This window comes from Chrysemys picta, chromosome 9, assembly GCF_011386835.1.
Source record: "Chrysemys picta bellii isolate R12L10 chromosome 9, ASM1138683v2, whole genome shotgun sequence".
Lineage (NCBI taxonomy): Eukaryota > Metazoa > Chordata > Testudines > Emydidae > Chrysemys > Chrysemys picta.
The window spans coordinates 16428382-16451261 of NC_088799.1; the positions used below are offsets into that span (position 1 = coordinate 16428382).

The window sequence follows — 22880 nt, forward strand, 5'->3', positions numbered from 1 at the left end:
CTCCTGTTAAATAATGGGCAAGTCACTTAACCAGTCTGATTCTTAATTCCAAGTTCCCCATCTGTAAATTGGGGATGATAATTCTTCCTTTCTTTCACCTTTTGCCTGGCTTGTCTAGTTGGATAGTAAGCTCCAACTTGGGGCTGTGTCTTACTATGTATATGTACCATGCCTAGCACAATGGGACTCCAATTTAGGTTGGGTCCTCTAGGTATGATTATACTACAAATAATAATTACATACATCCATATCTGTGACTGTCTGCAGTTGAGTATTTTGTATAATATTCATCACTGCAGCAATTTTCCTTCCATTATGTGATTTTTTTTTCCAGCTCAGTTTGCCTTGTATAAAACATTTGTGCAGAAATATTGCCCAATATTTCACAACTACTTTCAGTGTATAGTACCAGATACCAACTAAATGTGTAGATTATAGTTCATTTGTCAGATAACAGGTGTAGATGATGCAGAAAAAGTGTTCACCGTGGGGTACAGGTAGTAGAGTAGTTTAGACCCAGGAGATAAAAAAATAAAAGCTTCCATAAGAATTAAAAGCTGACAAAATTCTGGAACCACTAACATAAATGAATACTCTCTGAAATTAAGTAATTTAAAGTATCATTTATATTTTGAAGTAGTATTTTTTTTTCCCTTTTCTTTGATACCTTAGTTCACTGGGTATGTGGAAAATGCCTCTCGTTGCCTGGTAACCATGCATATATCCATTTCAGGTTAATGTCAAACTGATACAATTTGGTTGCCTGAAGCTAGGCATAGGTATCCAGGTAAAAGTGATCTAATTGTTTGGGATACTGTGTTTAGTTCTCATAATGAATCTCAAAACAAATATCACAGTAGCAGAAAGGGTTCAGAGATGGGCAACCAAATTGACTGCAGGCATGGAAATGCTTTTGGAAGGATGAGAGATTGAAAAGTTTGGGATTGTTTAGAGGAGAATAGTAGAGAACATGGAGATGTATAAAATAGTGAACTGTTTAGCAAAGATAAACTGGTCATCTGTTTATTCTTTCACATAATATGTGAACAAGGAGACATTAGATGGAATTAAAAACAACACATTTGAAATAGGTGTATGAAAATACTTCAAAATTGCTATGAGATATCATTGAGGCTAAGGGCTTTATAGGATTCACAAAAGGATTGGATATTACAGGTAGGGATTTAATGTTGCCTATGATTAAGGTTGCATAAAACTTCCCATTTTAAGACCCTAGTTTCAGTTGCTTATAACTTTTGTGAAACTTTAACCATTTGAGCTGAAATTTTCCATGGTGTGTGTGTGTGTGTCGGTCGCTCTCTTGTTGAAATTTCAGTCCAAACAGTAAAAAAAATTATTGAGAAATATTTTATTTGAGACGCTCTAGAGTACACATGCTTTGGAGCAGAGACTTGAATGGAGGTAATCTTTATATCAGGGATGTACCTTTTGCTGTCCCTGTGAAAATCCACTCAAATTTGAGTGGCAAACCCCGACCTCTAGTGTGCCAACAGCAAAAGGCGTAGAGTGGAAGTACTTTGCCCCTTCCAAGGGATACGACTTCCTCTTTTGTCACCCGGCCCCCTGTTCGCTGGTCGTCTCAGCAGTCAATGAACGGGAATGACATGATCAGCAAGCCCCTGCTCCTAAGGCCAAGGAGGCTAAACGTCTAGACCTATTCGGCAGGAAGGTCTATTCCTCTGCGGGCCTCCAGTTGAGGATCTCGAACCAGCAGGCGATCCTGAACAGACACAATTTTAATTCCTGGACAGCAGTTTCCAAATTTAAAGACTCCTTGCTCCAGGGCTCTTAGCCTGAGTTTGCGTGGATGAAGGAAAGGCGGTAGCCAAGACTTCTCTGCAGGCCTCTCTCGACTCGGCGGATGCAGCAGCCAGAACAATCACCTCAGGCATGATGATGAGGCACTCAGCATGGCTGCAGGCTTCAGGCCTTCCGCCAGAGGTCCAGAATACCCTTCAGGACCTCCCCTTCAAAGGGTCTGGTCTCTTTTCGGACCAAACGGATGGCAGGCTGCATAGCCTCAAAGACTCCCGGGCAACCCTCAAGTCATTGGGAATGCACACCCCGGGGACGCAGAGGAAGCCCTTCAAGCCCCAGCCGCCTTAGCAAAGACAATACCAGCCCCGCCCTAGACAGGAGCCATATTGTAGGAGAGGCAGAGACAACAGGCGGAGGCAGAACAACATGCCTAACCAAGGCCAGGGCCAGGGAAAGCCGCAACCCAGCAACAAGCAAGGGTTTTGAAGATGCGCTCAAGGACAGTGTACCCAGTGAGTTACCGGATCTTTCCCTATGTTTCCTGAACCACTTGTCCCGCTTTTACCATGCGTGGTCCTGTATAACATCAGACCGTTGGGTCTTACGTACGGTACAAGTGGGATACATGCTTCAGTTCTCCCCCTTCCCCGTCCCTCTTCAGGGATCCCTCTCATGAGCCACTCCTTATGCAGGAGGTACAGACGCTCCTCGAGGCAGGGGCAGTAGAAGAGGTCCCTCGGGATCTAAGGGGGAAAAGGTTTTACTCCCGTTATTTTCTTATTCCCAAAGCAAAGGGGGGTCTTTGACCCACTTTAGACCTGCGCGGACTCAACAAATTCTTAGTCAAGGTCCGCTTCCGCATGGTCTCCCTAGGCACTATTATTCCGTCCCTGGATCCGGGGGATTGGTATGCTGCTCTCGACATAAAAGGTGCGTACTTTCACGTCGCTATTCATCCCACTCACCAGCGGTTCCTGCGGTTCACCATAACCCAGCACCATTACCAGTTTACCTTTCTGTCCTTCGGCCTGGCGGCAGCCCCCGACATGTTCACAAAATGCATATCAGTAGTGGCAGCCTTTCTACGAAAAAGGAGAATTGGCGTATACCCATACCTAGACGACTGGCTTCTCGCGGGTCGGTCCGAGGAGGAAGTCTGTTCCCATGTGGCGGGTGGCACTGGACGTATTCCGCAGGCTAGGCCTTCTAGTCAACATGCCCAAGTCCTCCTTGATACCTACGCAAATGCTGGAGTTCATTGGTGCAGTCCTGGATTCGTACAGGCACGAGCGAGCCTCCCAGAATACAGATTTCTGGCCATCCAGCGTGCCATAGACTCAATGCTGAGGTTCCCCACAACCACGCCGGATGCTGCCTGCAGCTCCTAGGACACATGGTGGCGTATACCCACATAGTCAAACACACTCGACTGCTGCTCAGGACTTTGCAATTGTGGCTAGCCTGGTCATATCTACTTTGTAGTGACAATCCCTGCCCAGGTGTTGGACTCCCTGCGTTGGTGGCTCAACCAGCAGGTAGTTTGCGAAGGGATCCCCTTCGCTGCACCGCAGCCCACACTGACACTGGTAACAGACACGTCAGACCTCAGCTGGGGAGCGCACTTGGGGGACCTACGGACGCAAGGCTTGTGGGCCAAGGACGAAATATTGCTCCACATCAATGTGAAGGAGCTCAGGGCGGTTCGCCTAGCCTGCCAAACCTTTCACGTTGCTTTAGAAGGTCACAGCATGACAGTTCTGACAGACAACACTACCGCCATGTTCTACATAAACAAGCAGGGTGGAGCCCGATCCTCTCCCCTTCTCCTATGGGACTTTTGTATAGCCCGCTCAGTATACCTCGTAGCGTCAGACCTCCTGGGGAAGCGGAATGAGCTGGTGGACCACCTCAGCAGGTCGTACCGCATGCACAAATGGTCGATGCGACCAGATGTTTTGCAGTCGATCTTCCAGAAGTGGGGATTTCCCCAAATGGACCTCTTTGCCACCAGGGACAACAGTCAATGCACACAGTTTTGCTCTTTCCAAAACCACAGTCCGGGCTCGGTCGCAGATGCCTTTGCGATCCCTTGGAGCAGGAGCCTGAAGGATGCCTTTCCACCGCTTCCACTCATCCACAGAGTTCTCCTCAAAGTTCGCAGAGACAAGGCAGTGATGATTCTCATCGCCCCAGCTTGGCCCCGCCAACATTGGTTTACGACTTTGCTGAAGCTGTCAATAGCTGACCCGATTGCCCTGCCCCTGCACCAAGATCTCATCACGCAGGACCGCGGGCGCCTGCCCCACCCGAACCTGCAGTCTCTGCATCTCATGGCATGGAAACTCTGTGGTTGAACGCAATGGAGAGCCAGTGCTCTCTTCAGGTGTGACAAATTCTCCTCGGCAGTAGGAAACCTTCCACTAGGACGACATACCTCCCTAAGTGGAAGAGGTTCTCCTGCTGGTGTGAACCAAAGCATATACAGCTGCTTCAGGCCTCCGTTCCAGTTATCCTGGAATACCTGCTGCACCTTAAACATCAAGGTCTCGCTCCCTCCTCAATTAGAGTGCATCTGGCTGCCATTTCGGCGTTCCACCCAGGGGAGTCGGGGCATTCTGTGTTTTCCAACCCCATGGTTGCCCGGTTACTCAAGGGGCTGGAGAGGGTGTTTCCCTGCTCACGCCCTCTGGTCCCTCCCTGGAACCTTAACCTGGTCCTGACCAAGCTCATGGGACCCCCTTTCGAGCCCCTAGCCTCTTGCTCTTTCACTCATCTCCTGGAAGGTGGCATTTTTGGTGGCCATTACGTCCGCAAGGAGGGTGTCCGAGTTGAGGGCCCTCACCTTGGAGCCCCCTTCTATAGTTTTTTATAAGGACAAAGTGCAACTTAGGCCACACTCTAAATTCCTCCCTAAAGTAGTCTCGCAATTTCATATGGGACAGGACATTTGTTTGCCAGTGTTCTTTCCCAAACCACACACAGACCCGAGTCACCGTAGCCTACATACTCTGGATGTCCATAGGGCCCTGGCATTCTATCTGGAGCGAACTAGACCTTTCCACAAGTCGACACAGTTGTTCGTTGCCATTGCGGAGAGAATGAAAGGACTCCCTGTCTCGGCGCAGCGGATATCGTCATGGATTGTAGATTGCATCCGCACATGCTATGAACTCACCAAGGTGCCGTCCCCGGCGATCACGGCTCACTCAACTAGGGCTCAAGCGTCCTCAGCAGCTTTCCTGGCACAGGTTCCACTCCAGGAGATCTGCAAAGCAGCCACCTGGTCGACAGTGCACACATTCACAGCCCACTACGCAGTCCATCAACAGGCCAGAGAGGAGTCGGCAGGGCTGTGCTTCAATCAATTGTTCCATGACTCCTACCTTCCTCCTATGGTAAGCTTGTGAGTCACCTAATGTGTAATGGACGTGAACAATCACTCGAAGAAGAAAAAATGGTTGCCTACCTTTTCGTAACTGTTCTTCAAGATGTGTTGTTCACGTCCATTACACTTCCCACCCTCCTTCCCCTCTGTCGGAGTCTCCGGCAAGAACGAACCGAAGGGGGGTTGGGTTGGCAGGGATATATATGCACCAGCATGAGGCGCCACTCTGGCGGGGCTCCCCTGCCGGCCCGACGAGAGCCGCTAAGGGGAAAAGTTTCCGACGTCCGTGCACGCGGCGCACGCACACCTAATGTGTAATGGACGTGAACAACACCTCTCGAAGAACAACAGTTACGAAAAGGTAGGTAACCGGTTTTTTTTTTTACTTACTTGAAATTATGGGATTTGTAAAATACCTTGATACTAACTTGTGTAGTTTGTTTATTTTTTTACAGATATCTTGGTATCATTTGATGAAATGCATCATATAAAGTCAATAATTATTATTGTCTTTGTCTTTAATGTAATAGATTTCTATCTATACTTTTCATATTTGGTTCTTTTCTCAGGTTCAGAACTTAACATTGCGCAGTCAGAAGTTGGGCGTATTGTGTAGTTCACAGAATGGCCCACCAAAGAGCAGTAGTCAAGCTCAGTCATTGGCTCTATGTACTAATAAAACCGTAACTGGTACCAAGGCCAGCCAACCGGATTCTCCAGACAGCAACAGAAAAGGAGAGAGCCCAACGTCTGAATGTCGAAGTACATCTGTCACACGGACATCAAGTATACATCAGTTAATAGCACCAGGTGCGATGAATCTTTAGCTTTAAAAAGGTTGTTAAAGTTTATCCTGTAATTTATAGCCCACAAACAAGTTTCTAATGCCTCAAATATTCATTGAATGTTTGAGGTCTTAAATCATTTGGAAATAAATAATTATTTTCAGTGGTGCTTAAAATATTTGTATCTTAGAATTCTCTATGCCTTCACAGAGAAGGGCAGGAGAGAGAGAGAAAAGAATTAAAAAAGGTGTGTGTGTGTGTGTGTGTGTGTGTGTCTGTGTGTTGTCCAGAGTGGTGGTAGTTACGATATTTCTGTTGCATTAGCACCCAAACGCCCAGTCATGATCAGGACACCGTTGTGCTCAACAGTGCATAAACTTCATAGGTAGACCTCTCCCTGCCTCAGAGAGTTTATAATCTAGTTTACAAGAAGTCAAGAAAATGAGTGTGACAAACAAAAGGAAAAAAAGTGGGGAGCTAGAGGATTAGATTAACCAAGCTAAAACTATGCATTTAGGTTGGCTATTGCATAATTTAATAATTCCTGCTGGTTCAAAGAGTAGAAATTTTGCCATGGTAAGTGGGCTGAGTAGGGCTGGTGAGCCAGATCTGCTTAATTTCAGGCTTCTCGAGAGAAAGAGAGCTGCAAGGCAGACAGCTCTTGAATTTTTGACCCCCATTGTTGTCAATCAGGAAAGTAATCCATCCCCTACTTTAAAAAAAAAAAAGCTATTAAATGATGATTATTTTTCAAATGAAAGAGAAAACAGGTAGGGCTGGGAAGAGGGATGGAGAAAAGGAAGGGTATGCCCCAGAGGAAAATCTCAGGCATTTCAGTTTCCCATTATAGGCAGTTATGACAAGGAGTCACTGGCTCTTTTGGGAGAAAGGGGAGTACATCTCTGAAAATGAGACCACTTTTTAGGTTCCTAATTATTTATTAGTTGCATAACTTTAGGCACTTAGTTTTTACAGGTTTAATCTAAATGTTCTAATTAAAAACTTTCTGAGCCCATTATTTTTAAAAAAAATATTTTTAAATTTCACTGCCGACATAAAATTAGAAATTTTCATCCAGCCTTATTGACTCTAAAGTACTTACCTCTTTTATATTATAACTATTTTAAAGCAGGCAAATGCCGTTCTTTTCAAAGTTGAGGGTAGTATTTTTTTAACTAAAAGTCTTATTAACAAAAAGAACAGGAGTACTTGTGGCACCTTAGAGAGGTGCCACAAGTACTCCTGTTCTTTTTGTTGATACAGACTAACACGGCTGCTACTCTGAAACCAGTCTTATTAACAATAGTCTTAGAACTGGTGGCAGAAAGATAGATGTCTTTCTCTAGAAGCATTTGTGTATCTAAAACAAGCATGTTTTGTTTAATTGTTCAATGCTGTATTTCACTTTGGAATTTACCAAAATAAATGCATTCCATTCATGTGTTATATTTGAGACACTGTATATGGTTGAAGAGGGTATTTTCTAAGGCATTTCTAAGTTGTGCTCGTCTGAAAGGCTTGGTCAAGTTCTGTGCTGACTTTAGTCATCTGATGTGAAAATTTTCCTCATTTAAACATTTATTGTAATGTTCTTTGAACTTAAGTAAACAAATACTAATTGTCATTTTTCCCCCTCACAGCTTCATATTCTGCAATTCAACCTCATTCTCTAATAAAACATCAGCAGATACCTCTTCATTCACCACCTCCAAAGATTTCCCATCATCAGCTGATATTACAACAGCAGCAAGTTCAGCCAATCACACTTCAGACTCCTCTTAATCAGGAACCACCTCCATCACAACACTATGTTCCACTCCAAAGCCATGGTCTTCCTCCAGTTTCCAATAGTGTCCAGTCACAACATTGCTCACCTGTTCACATCCATCCTCCTCCTTTAACAATATCTCCTACTCCATCATCGTCAGCCCAGCAGTCAGTAGTGGTGTCTCCTACACCTGCTCACTCACCTAGTCAGTCTCCCTCCATAATAATTCATCCACAAGCACTTATTCAGTCGCAACCACATCCTCTTATGCCATCAGCTCTACAGTCGGAGCAGAACCCACAGCAGCCCACTACTAGTCAAGTACGACCAGTAGCACAACAGCTTAATCTTCCATCCCATCTTACAGTTCCACCTTCCCCAGTAGTACACATTGGACCAGTAGATCAGCCGAACTTGATGTCCCCGGGCCAGCAGACAGTGTCTCCAACACCACACCAGCAATATCCAACCTTACAGTCCATGCCACTCCCAATTGCAACCCCTCCACAGCTGTCGACATCTCCAACCCAGATTCAACAACTGCCCTTGCAGTCTGTGCAATCTTTACAAATGCAGCCTGAAATTCTATCCCAGGGCCAGGTTTTGGTGCAAAATACTTTGGTTTCTGAGGAGCAGCTTCCTGCTGCAGAAGCTTTGGTCCAGCTGCCATTTCAGACTCTTCCGCCACCACAGACTGTTGCAGTAAACCTTCAAGTACAACCATCGGTACCTGTTGAAACCCCTGTGGTAAGCCCTCAGAAATTTTCTTTTTGGTTTTGATATTTAACTAAAAGTGAAAAACCCTTTCTCCAACAACATTCTATTACGACCGTAGATGACACAAATCTCTTGTGTGTGTAAGGAAAGAAGAATCTGTTCTCAAAATCATTTACAGGTTTGGTAAAACTGGCATTGCTGCATGGCGTCTGAACAAAGTGATGTGTTGAAAAGCTGGCTCCCAGTCTGACACTCATTTTATTGCTGGATAAGCAAGTAATATTACTATCTTTGCAGAACTGACTTTTCCATTTTGAAACTGTATCCTTTGAAGAAAATGTTTTGTTGTTCTTCAAAACCAAGTGAAAATTGAGTGAAAGTCCAGGAATACGAGCCAAATGCCATACAGCCTTTTGGGACATATTCTCCATCCTACCCCAAATTCCACTTGAGTGCATTTGAAGGAGGTGGAGGGACACCGAGAACTGCACAGGACCAGCTGTAACTTACACCACTGACATAGTATCAGGGGGTAGCCGTGTTTAGTCTGTATCTACAAAAACAACAAGGAGTCTGGTGGCACCTTAAAGACAGATTTATTTGGGCGTAAGCTTTCGTGGGTAAAAACCTCACTTCTTCAGATGCATAGAGTGAAAGTTACAGATGCGGGCATTATATACTGACACATGGAGAGCAGGGAGTTACTTCGCAAGTGGAGAACCAGTGTTGACAGGGCCAAGTCCCTCAGGGAATCAGTAGCTCCACCATACCCGTAGAATGTCATTAACATAATCCCTTCTTCCCCTTATGCGAGGGTGAGGAACAGTTGGTGCAAGAGCTGCCTCCACCAGGTTTATGCCAGTGGAAAGTTCCCCTCTGGACTATGAAATCTTGGCCCTCTATATTAAATACAGTGCCATTTTAAATATTCAAATAGATTTGTCTAATCAAGGCTTTGGGAATTTTCAGGGAACATAAGAGGAAGTTATGGGTAACTGAATTTTGGATAGTTCAGTTGGTAGTGTAACTGAAAAGCTCTCCACCAAGAGAGATTTAGGGAATGTTTATGCCCCCTTTGTGTTTACAGCCACTGCCCTAACCAAATAGTTCTTTGCTAGTCTTAGCTCTTATTACTTTTTAGTTGCTGTTTTCAGGTGTGGCTCACTCATTTTGACCTTGATTCAGCAAAGCACTTAAGAATGTGCTTAACAGTAAGCATGAGTAGTCCCATTGAAGACAGTGGAATTACTCACATGTTTAAAGATAAGACCATGCTTAAGTGTTTTGCTGGATTAGAGCCTTTGTCATCTGGTTTTCCTGATGTGCGCCTACTTGACAGCTCCTATTGCTATCATAATTAAAACACTTGCTCATTCACTCACTTACTATCCACCCATGAATTTCCATTGATTTTTCACTCATTCACACCTACAAAATATTATTTTTCATTCAGGCATCTGTTCTTATTTATTCATAAATACATTTATTTCTTCACACACTATATGTTCTTTGTGGTGTTACATGTGTCCATCTATTAAATATTGAGAGGGTGGTGTTATGTTTCAAACTGGTATCCTTAGAAATATTAAACAGGTGAGGATTTACACCAAAAAGAGCATCAAAGGTGAAAAACTAAGAATGGAAGTCAAGTCAAACATCTATGTTTACCAGTACACATAAGGAAAATAAATAAGCCCTCTATGCTCATATGATGGTGGAGGAGGGAAGATAATTTAGAGAAGGTTTATTAGTTAAATAACGTTCCTAAGCTTATTTAGACTTGAAACAAATGGTGAAAATACATAAGGGAAACACTGTGACAATCTTCATTACCTTTCAAATATTATGTGTAAGAGAGGCAGATTTATAAATCACTGTTCAGCCAGCCAGCCAGCTGGGAACATCCCCAATGAGCTTGTGAAAAATATTTGACTTGAACCAGAATTGTGTTTAATTTCTTTGGATTGTACAAGATTAGATTTCAATATACATAACAAAATAAGATGTCCCACCTCTGTTCCCGCCCCAGCTTCCTATTCTCTGACCAGCTGTTTTTCAGTAGGCGTCTCTTGTATCCATCACAGCTTGAGTTCTAATGGGCCAGCAATTTAACTGTATCTGTTCCAAAGTACATTTCCAAAGAGGATTAGTGCTACTGTAATTAGGGCTGTCAAGCGATTTAAAAAAATTAATCGCGCTATTAAACAATAATAGAATACCATTTATTTAAATATTTTTGGATGTTTTCTACATTTTCAAATATATTCATTTCAGTCACAACACCGAATACAAAGTGTACAGTGCTCACTTTATATTTATTTTTTATTACAAATATTTGCACTGTAAAAAACAAAATAAATAGTATTTTTCGGTTCACATAATACAAGTACTGTAGTGCAATCTCTTTATCATGAAAGTTGAACTTACAAATGTAGAATTATGTACCAAAAAAAACTCCATTCAAAAATAAAACAATGTACAACTTTAGAGCCTACAAGTCCACTCAGTCCCACTTCAGCCAATCGCTCAGACAAACAAGTTTAGTTACAATTTGCTGCCCGCTTCTTGTTTACAATGTCACCTGAAAGTGAGAACAGGTATTGGCATGTCACTTTTGTAGCAGGAGTCGCAAGATATTTACATGCCAGATGTACTAAAGATTCATATGTCCTTTGATGCTTCAGCCATCATTCTAGAGGACATGCGTCCATGCTGATGACAGGTTCTGCTCAATAACGAAAAAAATCTACCTTTGTGTTACACTTTCACGAGAAAGAGATTCCACTACAGTACTTGTATGAGGTGAATTGAAAAATATTATTTCTTTTGTTTATCATTTTTGCAGTGCAAATATTTGAAATAAAAATAATATAAAGTGAGCACTATACACTTTGTTTCCTGTGTTGTAATAGAAATCAATATATTTGAAAATGTAGAAAAACATCCAAAAATATTTAATAAATGTCAATTGGTGTTCTACTGTTTAACAGTCCAATTAATCGTGATTAATTTTTTTGAGTTAATGGCGTGAGTTAACTGCGATTAATCGACAATCCTAACTGTAATGTGAACAAGATTATGTATTATTTGCTTCTAATCTTTTATTCTGATATATTCAGACGTATTATTTATACCGTGGACTTTGTCTAAATTCTTTCCCTCTTCCCTGCCCACAAATATTTGGAAACTATATGCATTTTTCTTACAGACCTTTTATGTGGAAAAGGACTATTATCTGTCTGTATGACCGTGCTTAATATTCCTGAAGCCAGAACGGGGGCATCAGACTCCTTCCATGGGGAGGGCTGAATTCTATTTTTAATTTATAATCTGTGGGCCAGAGTATACGTTTAGGACTGTATACTGCCATCAGTGGAACTCCTTGATGTGAATGGAAGGTTTGCACAAAGAGCAAGTGTAGAATATGACCTTTATATATAGCACTAAACTTTTAGGACTGAGGAGGGCCACCAATTATCATTATTTATTATGTATTCAGTATTATGTATTCAGGACTACCAGTGTTCCTTCCTTTTTGTTTCTCTATCTTCTCTATCCTCCTGTTTGTTTGTTTGTTTTGTTTTGTTTTGTTTTCTCTCTTCTCCATCCTCAACTCAGTCTCTCTTTCTTCCTTCTGGATTTTCATCTCTGCTGCAACTCTCAATTCTACCCTCATGATCTTCACTCTCACCATCTACTAAAATGATCAGTTGTGAAATAGCTAATACTGACATTTAAAGCATCATCATCATTAGGCTTTAGACATAACACCCCAGTGAGATTAATGGTGCAGGAGAATTTCAGAGGCTTTGTTTCAGGCTGTCACCCGACTGAGGAAAACACTACTGTAGTTATTGTTTCATATGCATTTGGAAGATAATGTTAATCCCAGTCCCCTGTTAGTTTAGGCAGGGACAAGGCCCGCGGATGGAAGCAAGGTGTCTCTTGACAGCTTGGCGTTGAACTCCCATATCTGCTGACTGTCAGTAAATCAGTAAATCACTTCAATTTACATTATAGTTTTGGAGAAAATCATTTATAACAACTTTAGCTGATAAACTTGGCATGTTCTCTTGAAATCCTTGTTTTGCTTACTGTAGTATGCAGCTGTATGAGAAGGAAAGCACTCTGGTGTTTGCACATAACTTTGGAGATCTTGTACATTAAAGACTCCAAACTGAAGTGATTCTTGCTCTCAGTTCAGAAATACTAATTGTAAAATATAACTTCCCCTATGAACATGAAGCCTTTTTTATGGGATACTTTGAATCTCTGTATGTTTAATGAAAAGGTATAATTTGTAAACTCTACCTAAAATTGTATCCAAAAAAATGACATTAAAAGAATATAAAGTTTGAAAAGTCAAATACTCAAAAGTTAGAAAATGGCAGAATTAAGGTTGCCTGTGCCACCTTTAATTTGACCTCCTTGTGTGATAGTCTTTAATGGAATGATCTCACATTTTTCCCATAGGACCCCGCCTTTTCTATGCATCCTGAACGCCAGCAGGGCGAGCATTGTGAGCACAGGAGAGATAGTTATCCTGCTCTCTGTTCTTGTGCCCGGTGCCCCAACAGCTGGGAGGAGAAATTGATGGGAAGGTCTCACTCAGACGCTGCAGACCCAGGATGGAGCATGCTCAGTACAGACAGAATCTTCAGAGAATTTAGCTGCCTAACTCTAACAAATCTCCACTGGTCATGTGCGAACTGCAATTTTCAGAGGTTTATAACTTGACCAAATTTGGGTGGATTTTCATGAGGATGGTAAAAGTCATGTCCCTCATTCCTGGGTGACCTCGCCTCCAAATTTCAAGTACTTCTGGTCCAAAGCGTGGAGTTGCTAGAACTTCTCAGTGAAACAGTTGTAAGATTTTCTTTTAACATGGGCAAAACATTGCATTTTCCCTTAAACTCATTCTGAGAAATAGGTGAACAGTGTTTGCTGAAAGTTTCCAAAAACATTCGGTCTGAGGCAGACACGCCTGGCACATTAAATTTCAGCTGAAACAATTAGTTTGGCAAAGTTATAAACAAATGAAAATAGGGATCTTATAATGTAAAGTGTTGCGACTTCAATCCATGTCCTCTTTACTGAGATTGCCATTCTGTTTTATTGCTTAAATCTAGTGGTAATCTTTAAATATATATAATAAAACATGGAAGACTAGAGAGATTAGAGATGGGGAGGGCCAGTTAAGTTCTCGGGACCACCTGTCTGTGAAGAGAATGGTACACATGTCTTAGAATTTGGCTCATATTACAAATGCTGTGGTTTTGTTCTCATTATTACTATGTCATCAGAATCCAATCATGGATAGATGGGGCTGAGGGGTGTCTGTAGTGTGGAAAATTGAATTATATTATTAACAGGTGATGATATATTTTTAAAAATCAATTGGCAACTTGTTTGTCAAGATTACGTTCATGTATCTGTTTTGGGGTGTTATGGTAGAATGGAAATCTTTCTTAAAGCAATGATCTGTTCAATGCAGATTTACCAAGTGGAGAACATGTGTGAGGAAGAGATGCCAGAGGAGTCTGAGTGCATCCGTATGGTTAGAACCCCTACCCCACCAACCTTGTCTCCACCAGTCATAACCTTAGGGAATGGCGAGGAGCTTGCTTCAGAGGCACCGTTGTCAGGTGAGCGCAAATGCAGAGACGGTGGAATTAGGTCAGCTTTTCTGCCTGAATCTCTTTCTGATCAGATACTTTTCCTAGCTTGAAATGTTTAAAGCAAAAGTATGAGACTTTCACCTGTTTTTATGGTTTAATGGGATAGTTCTCCAAGTTAATGAAGCTTCATGAACTATACTAGAAAGCAGGATGGTAGAATGATGTATTCAGTTATAAAGAAAATGTATGAACAATTATTTAATATTAAGAAAGCTATTTATATAGTGAGAATACGTTTTTTATTAATTTTAATTGATTTTTATATTAAAAACAAACCAAGATAAATGACTTGCGGCTTGTATATCATTTGACCTCTTGGACACAAGGTCTTTGTGGCAGTGACTCTGCTTCCATATGTGCTTGTATAGCACCTAGCAAATGGAACACCTATCTTGATTGGGGCCCACAGGCACTACCACAATTAATTAATAACCGTAGCAATTTTCATTGGTTTGTGAACTGCCCCCAAAACACTGCAGCCCTGATCATACAAGCTGATCTTCTTACAGAATCAAGGTCTCTAGTTGGAAAATGCTATATGGATATCAGCTGCATTGTAATTATTCCAGTTCACTTCATTTTTTTGGTAGGCCATGAGAATGGCGTATTGTGAGACAAAAGCAACCAGTAAATAATTTATTTAGTTTAATTATAGAGAATTTACTTTGTCTGTTGCACTAGGGCCTGATCCTGCAGATAGATGAGTACTCCTATGAGGTGCTGAGTACCCTCAATTCCTTTCTAAATCAGAGAGAGTTCAGAGCATTTTGAACATCACAGGAGGTGCTCAGCACATTGTAGGATCAGGTCCTGGAATAGAACAGGGAGAAAAAGGCATAAGAAAGTCTCTTCCCTCAGATAGCAAGACAGGATTTATTTATTGCATTCACATGCCAGGAGAGAATGCTGACTGATATCAGGATCAGTTACTGTATATACTCAGTCAAAAGTAAATACTAGCCAACATCAGGTACAAGTATACTTTACTCGATCTTATCCCAGGCCTTCATTTGTTTTGATGAGAAACTTTAGAGCAAACACTTTTATTCCAAACACAGAGTAAATTAAAAATCCAAATATATATCACACATTTACAATTCTGTTTAACTTCAAGTTATTCTACTATTTTAATTAAGTCCTCTTAAGAGATTTGTATCAGTCCAATCAGCTTCTTGGGCTGGAAAGATTAGAGGAAGTATCTGGCAAGGGAACCATTACCCCTCTGAATTTATAAGGGAGTTAGCAAGTGAGGGTGACAACAAGCAAAGAGGGACCACGGCATGGAAGGACAAAGGATACAGCAATATACTTGTGGTTTTTCAGTTTAAGGCATATGCACACCTTGTTGGTTTTGAGTTAGTTTTGGTTTTTTTTATATAAAATAAGAGATAAGAAAGTGAATATTCTTGATGCACTGTAACAAATAATTAACCTGCTGAGATGAAGATTAGAATAATAATAGTGGATTTATTTATATACCATAAGCATGCATGACATCTTACACGGCCACTAGGAGGCACAGACCAACATTTTCAAATCTGGGTGCCTACAGTTGGGCTCCTGTATCCATATTTAGGCACCTAAATAGAAGTGGCCTGACTTTCTAATGTGTTTATGAATTTGCAGCTCAGGGGGAACAGGGTTTGCTCACCACCACTGGAAATCAGGCCATTTCTATTGAAGTGCTTTAATATGGTTTTAGGAGCCCAGCTTTAGACTCCCAAGTTTTAAATGTTGGTCTCTGTTCTTGCCTTGTGGATTTACAATCTAGATGGATGGCTAAGGGCTATATGATACACATATTTGAAAAATGTTTGTTGTGGACAAGGGTGAGTATAGCTAGGAGATACTGAACAAAAGGAAATTTAGGTTGAATCTCAGGAAAAATGTCCTAATAGTGCAGGCTATTAGGATAACTTTCCTTTCCTTGGAAGACTGTTCCACGGAAAGTAAAGTTGTCCTATCATTGGTATAATTTAAAGTTTATAAATTATAGGAGAAAAAAATCTTCATTGACAAGACCATGAATGCAGTAATGTAGGTGTTTTCCATCTCTGCTTTCTATAACTCTGTGAAAATATCTGGACACACTGATTAAAAGTATAACATATTATTTTTAATTATTTTTTCCAGAACAAGTGGGACTTCCTGCAATGGCATCATCAGTCAGTGCCTCAGTAATTAAATCTCCATCAGACCCTTCACATGCCTCTATTCCACCACCACCTCTTTTGCTTCCAGCAGCTGCCACAAGGAGTAACATCACATCAATGCCTAATAGCATCCCTAGCCTAGAAAACAGACCTCCACAGGCTATCGTTAAACCACAGATCTTGACCCATGTTATTGAGGGCTTTGTGATTCAGGAGGGTTTAGAGCCATTTCCTGTAAGTGTAAAAGTTAAAAGCTATTAACATATGTTTTAAAAGGCAAACAAATCTGGTTTAGTTATTTGTGGCTATTATGTAGTTAAGTTCTTTATATTCTGAATAACTTTTCAGAATTTTGGGATTGACCTTCTTTTCCTTCTGTTTTATAGCCAATTTGTTACAGCATATTTTATATATGCATATGTTATATGCATATTTACATGTATTACAGCATATGTGAATCAGGTTTATCTTAAGTGTATAGTTCAGATTCATGCTGCTTTTTTCATCCGGGTGTATAATTGAATGGCAGGTTACTAGTTTTTAATAGAACCATAGCAGAGAATTTTTCTGGAGGGGGGGAGGGAAAGGGCTATTAAAAAGTATATATGTTTTTTTTTTTTGTGAGGAGATGTGTATAGTAAGATTAAATTGTTTTAGTATTATTGTTTCTAATATTTAGTTTTACTTTTATCCATCTTATAGAAAAATTACTCAGTGTAGATATCTGAGATGGTGCTCTGCATATACTATGACTTTGGTGTTAAGATGTGTTGGACAAACTTTGATCCCATTGAAGTCACTGACAAAACACTGACAGGAGTTGGCCCTGTAAGAGCAGATTGTTGCTAACCAATGGAAACTTTTAAAGCCAGAAATGGCCAGTTCCAGACTACTGGGTCTGTAGTTTTGAAAAGTGTGATATTTTCTGCATTGCTAATCACTTTACTGGATAACTTTCATGCTCTCATTCACCTTCCTCATCTCCCTTTGCTTACTATAGTGTCTTCCTGTGTTAAGTCTAGTTTTGATTGTAAGATCTGAAGGGCAGGAATCTATCATTTTATTTGTCTATAAAATGATGTGTGCATGTTTGGCTCTATGTATCATAACAATAAACAGGATAAAGAATGCAAACACTGTTGTAGTGGCACAGCTACAAGTGCTAAATACCATGTGCCATTTTTTCTAATTGTTGTTTCATACTGCTCTGCTTTTATTATAACAGGTAAGTCGTTCATCTTTGCTGGTTGAGCAACCTGCAAAAAAAAGGCTCCTAATCGAGGGTCAGGTCATGAGTGTCATGTGTGTTGAGTCAGAGCTGCAGAACAATACAAAACATGCAGAGAACTCCTCAGACACAGAGATAGAGGACATAATTACTGAAGGTTTGTAGATTTAATTTAATACACATTACTCCAATCAATGCTATGGCTGTGTAGTCTGTACATCTGGACTGTTTCTCTATCTTAGATCCTTTCGACACTATATCTAGTGATGATATTTGAAATTAATTTCAAACAGTTATAGCCAAACACAGATTATAATGGTGTTCAGTATGGATGCACACTGTTTTATAAAAACGATGCCATTGACTTACCTAAGTAGTATAGCATAGCTTGGGCTAGCACGGTTCTCAAAAAAGAAACCATGCTGACAATAGGTCCATTGCAAAACAGTTACAGACAATTTTGTTAGAACCCTGGTTATCAAACATTTTTTTAATATGGATTATTTTACTACCATGGTTCACAGATTCAAAGGCCAGATGGGACCACTGTGGTCATCTAGTCTGACCTTCATAACACAAGCCATAAAACTTCCACAAAATAACCGCTATTTGAATTAGAGCATATCTTTTAGAAAAACATTCTCCATCGCTGGCAAATTTTAAATCAAGACTGAATCTACTACAGCCCTGGTTAAATTACTCTGATGATTAATAACCCTCACTGTTAAAAATTGCTGCCTTATTTCTGGTCTGAATTTGTATAGCTTCAACTTCCCACCATTGGATCCTGTTACACCTATGTCTGCTACACTGAGGATCCCATTATCAAATATTTGTTGCCCATGGTAGGTATTTGTAGCCTGTGATTAAGTCAGCCTTGAGCCTTCTCTTTGTTAGATTCCAGGTGTTCAGTCTATTTAGTTTATCACTGAGGCATGTTTTCCAATCCTTTAACCAATCTTGTCGCTCTTCTCTGAACCCTCTCCAATTTATCAACATTCTGTCTTCAAGCCTTAGTATGGATAGCATCATAGATGATAGAGAGAGAAGAGATTTAGACCTCCTAGTCCAGGCGCCAGTCAATGGTGTATTATTCTCTGCCTTGCATTTTCTAATATATTTTCAGTCTAATTTTAAAGTCCCAAATTCCACCATCTCCTCTTGGGGTCTCTTCCACAGTCTAATACAGCTGACGCTGTCAGGAAGTTGTTTTTGGTACTCAGCCTATGATTTTCTTAATTTTCCAGCTCAGCTTCTAGTTTATACCTCCTTGTACCATAATTCCTTTCTGTCCTTCAATATCCGTATATTGCTACCTTGTCCTCTCCTCTGCCCCAAATGAGTTGTTAGTTAGCCAAGCTGTACATATTTTTCTAATCTTTCCTCATAAGGGCGTCAGAGACCTCTATAGCAATTAGAGTTGTTCATATCTGTGGTTCTCCCACTAGTGAAACCTATATAGAAGTGATGGGAAAATATATTGTATTTATAGTATATCTCAATGTCAAACAAGCTCAAAATTCAACTTATTTAATTATTAACTTCTGGAACATTGTTTTTACTATCATGGTTTGCCACTGCTTAAGAGAGGAGAATTGCAGGTGTTTGGGGAGGGGAAAAAGCATAGTGTTTCTAACAGTTCTGAAGCTAAGAGGAATATTTGTTGATGGTGATATCATAATAGAAAATTTAATCACTACTGGATTTTTATTTAAAGCTGAGATTCAGGTTACAGCTCAAATGATATTTGGGGCCAGATGCCTTGAGAATTTACATCCAATTTGAACCTCATCTTAGTAGTTCATTTCAGTAACACATTGGAACAGACACACATTGATAACTTATTTATCTTGGAAACACTTTATTGAAATGAGATATAGTAGTTTGCAGTCCTATTGCAAGTCAAAACACATGAGATGGTATCTACAAATTAAATACAAAATTTATTCTAAGCTTCCAGTTCAGGGTTTTCTGACTTATTTTAGTTTGAGAGATCACAATTGCTGATATGGCTCATAAAAGTCCTCCAAAACCTTTTTGCATTTTTCAAGGACAGCCTTAACTTAGTAATTTCCTGATGTTTGAGGACTTCACTTTGAAACCTTAACATTCTTTTAATGCTGTTTTTTAAATTACATTTCCTACATATTTTAAAAATAAAAATTAAAAAACACAGAAATTTCACCATGTTCAGCTATTTGGTAGTCATCAATGGAACATTCTGTACTCTATAATGTGTACAACCAATGAGATTTGAGCCCCTGGCCTTTCTGTATCATATGTAGGCAAGATTCTTCAGAGACCTGTCTTTTTCCCTGAGAAAGTGACTTAACTCCTTGGCTTGCATGTTGCTTAACCTTTGAGGGATATGGAGTATGGTAAAGGAAAAGATGATAACTGAGGCCTTGGCTACACTTACCCGCTAGTTCGGCGGCTGGCAATCGAACTTCTGGGTTCGACTTATCGCGTCTAGTCTGGACGCGATAAGTCGAACCCGGAAGTGCTCGCCGTCGACTGCGGTACTCCAGCTCGGCGAGAGGAGTACCGCGGAGTCGACGGGGGAGCCTGCCTGCCGAGTGTGGACCAAGGTAAGTTTGAACTAAGGTACTTCGACTTCAGCTATGTTATTCACGTAGCTGAAGTTGCGTACCTTAGTTCGAATTAGGGGGGTAGTGTAGACCAAGCCTGACAGAATATTTTACAAAAGCTTTTAGAAATATCTATCATTGTTTTATTGTCTTCATAATTGTGAATGGTGCCGATGTCTCTCAGTGAGAGCTGCATTTTACTGATTCTTCCGGTAGGAAGTACAGTCTGATGACATGGACAGCATAAGAGAGGCAGGAGGCTTTCAAAGTTGTTGTATATGTGGTGAGTTCTGTTACTTTTGACTTTTTTTGTTAATTTAACAATACTGTATACAATACCCTTCTAGACAAATAAATGACAAAACTTACCTTGCAACAGCTTTGTAAATCTCCTACCTCATGTTTGTGTGGAGAGCTCTACTTCTTGATTTATATTAAGCTATTAGACTATCAAGATGGCAATTACCTGATTCATTGGTAATTACCGGTACTAATTTTTTACTTCATGTGAGATATTTTTAAAATATTCATGACTTTCACTTTCTTTTGATGTATGCTTTAGCGTGTTTGCAGTTTCTGTGGAGTAATTTGCAAGTCATCTTAAATTTGGTAGTTACACTGAATACTGTCTGTTTCATTTTTCACAGGACTCTCTCTAGGGTTCTTTGTGTACTAACAATAAGTAAGGCTAAGATTTTGTCACGGATATTTTTAGTAAAAGGTCACGGGCAAAAGAGAAAAATTAATGGAAGCCATGACTTGTCTGTGATTTTACGAAAAATATCTGGGATAAAATGGGGATCTGCGGGTCCCCACCCTGCCTGAAGCAGGGCAGCTGCACAGGGGCTAGGAGCCTCCTGCAGCAGCTGGGGGCTGTGGGATATCCCTGCCACCTGCAGCTCCAGGGGTCCCCCGCTGCCTGTGGGGACCAGGAGCTGCGGGGTACCCCCACCGCTTGCAGCTCCAGGGGCTTGCTGCAGCCGGGAGCTCAAGGGTTCCCCTTGCAGTTGGGAGCTCTGGGTTCCCCCCACCGCCTGCCAGAGCTGTGGGGCTGCCAGAGGTGGCAGGGGTACCCCACAACTCCCAGTCCACGGGAAGTGGGGGACTCTTCAGCTCCCGGCCGCTGAAGTCACGGAGGTTGCTGGAAGTCATGGATTCCGTGACTAAATCTTAGCCTTAACAATAACATTTGTTCCTGAGCAGATGTCAAGCAGACGGTTTACAGACGCCTCCCGGTTACGCAAACATGACTTTCGCAAATCCACACTTACGGAAAAAGTTCAATAAACTAGAAATAGTTTTGGGGTTTTTTTGGAGGGGGAGCGGGGGGGTTGCGTAATGGTCGGGTATATGTTTCCGACTTACGCAAAATTTGAGTTACGCAAGGTGTTCCGGAACGGAACACTTGCGTAAGTCGGGGAGCATCTGTATCTGTTTTACAGCACTGTTCAAACATTTGCATTGTTGTTTACCATTTGTAGTTTCATTTTTGACAGTTGGTTATTGTATCGTAAACATTCTGCAGTTATTCGGTTGATGAGCCAGGAAACGTTTAGACAGCATTGAGAGCCATTCACAAACACCAAGATCAAATAATTTAATCCCTTTTCCCATCATTCAACAGCTAAAATGTGGGTAAAAAGAAGTGCTTCATATGCAAAAGAACAGTTTCTTTTTTACCCATTTTCCCAGCAGTCGTCGTCTTTTTGCAGGGAGCGTGTAGATTGAATTGTATCAGTATATTCCTTTTTCCTGTAGGAAGAGAGATTGATTTTAAGGGAACATTTGCGTGGTTTTCATTACTTCAATTGCAAAGTTGATGAGATCTGATGCATTTTGCAGTTTTTAAGCAGATGAGATTGAGTTCCTTTCTCCATTGTTACTGCAGTTGTAATACTGTATGGGTTTATAAAACTGGTACATAACATGGTAATATTTTCATTCTTAAGATGAGTTTAGCTTTAATAATATATTAGGATCCTGGGACTTCAACGTTTCCCCCCCACATTAATCTATTCAGCATTGTTTGATTTCTTCTTGTTGAAGTAGTGCTTTCCAGTTTGCTATCCTATTGACAATGCAGCAGGGTGTTGGGCATGATTCTTGATGAGTCAGAATATCAGAGGTTCAGATTCCTGATCTTTGTGTTAAACTACCATACCAGAGTCTTTATTAGCCAGTATTCGAGTTCCATGAACAGTCTAGAACCAAAAAAATAGCAACCATGGTTGCAAACTAAGTGGAAATGTTGTGTCGCTAAATATGAATGAAAAGAGCAAGAAGTAAGATGTAGTCAGTGAATTGCCTGATTTGGGGGGAAAATAGCTAAATACTGGGGCGGACGACCCAGAAACTAAAACAACCCCCCCCTCTTTATATGTTCACTTGCATTTTAAAATGAATTTGTTTTGAACATGCTTGCACCTGTTTTGTAAGCTGTTGAGCTTTACTCACATGAATGCATGCAGAATATAAATGCTAAATTTGGTCTCCTGATCATTAGCACCAGTAGTGCTATATTTCAATAATTGTGCATGAGGATAATTTGTCTGAGGCCAGAGGTCAGACTGGAAGGGAGTGGGGGAAAAAAGCTGGTGGTACTCTTTCCGGCTCCACCCATGTAAGATGCTGCTCACAGTACATTGTGCAGATGTTCAAAATATGACCGGGCATGCCATCTGTGCTTCTTGGTCTTGGCTCCTCTTCAGTGGGACTTGGAAACACCCATTTGCACAGCACATGATCTACTGTGCTTCTCAGGCTTATTTTCCCCGCAATAAGGCTTGTGTCCCCTGCTGG

At 41.0% G+C, this 22880-nt stretch overlaps 1 protein-coding gene across 5 annotated transcripts in view; it reads left to right on the forward strand.

Moving 5' to 3' along the window:
• The window catches only part of PHC3 (polyhomeotic homolog 3), a 99058-nt gene that overhangs the window by 54617 nt on the left and 21561 nt on the right, over positions 1-22880 (forward strand). For all 5 annotated transcript variants that reach the window (XM_005299242.4, XM_005299241.5, XM_024102606.3 and 2 more), the window contains 5 exons: positions 5734-5974; positions 7590-8464; positions 13929-14079; positions 16246-16499; positions 17491-17650. In XM_005299242.4, coding sequence (XP_005299299.2) covers positions 5734-5974; positions 7590-8464; positions 13929-14079; positions 16246-16499; positions 17491-17650 — 1681 coding nt within the window. The remainder of the gene's footprint in view (positions 1-5733; positions 5975-7589; positions 8465-13928; positions 14080-16245; positions 16500-17490; positions 17651-22880) is intronic.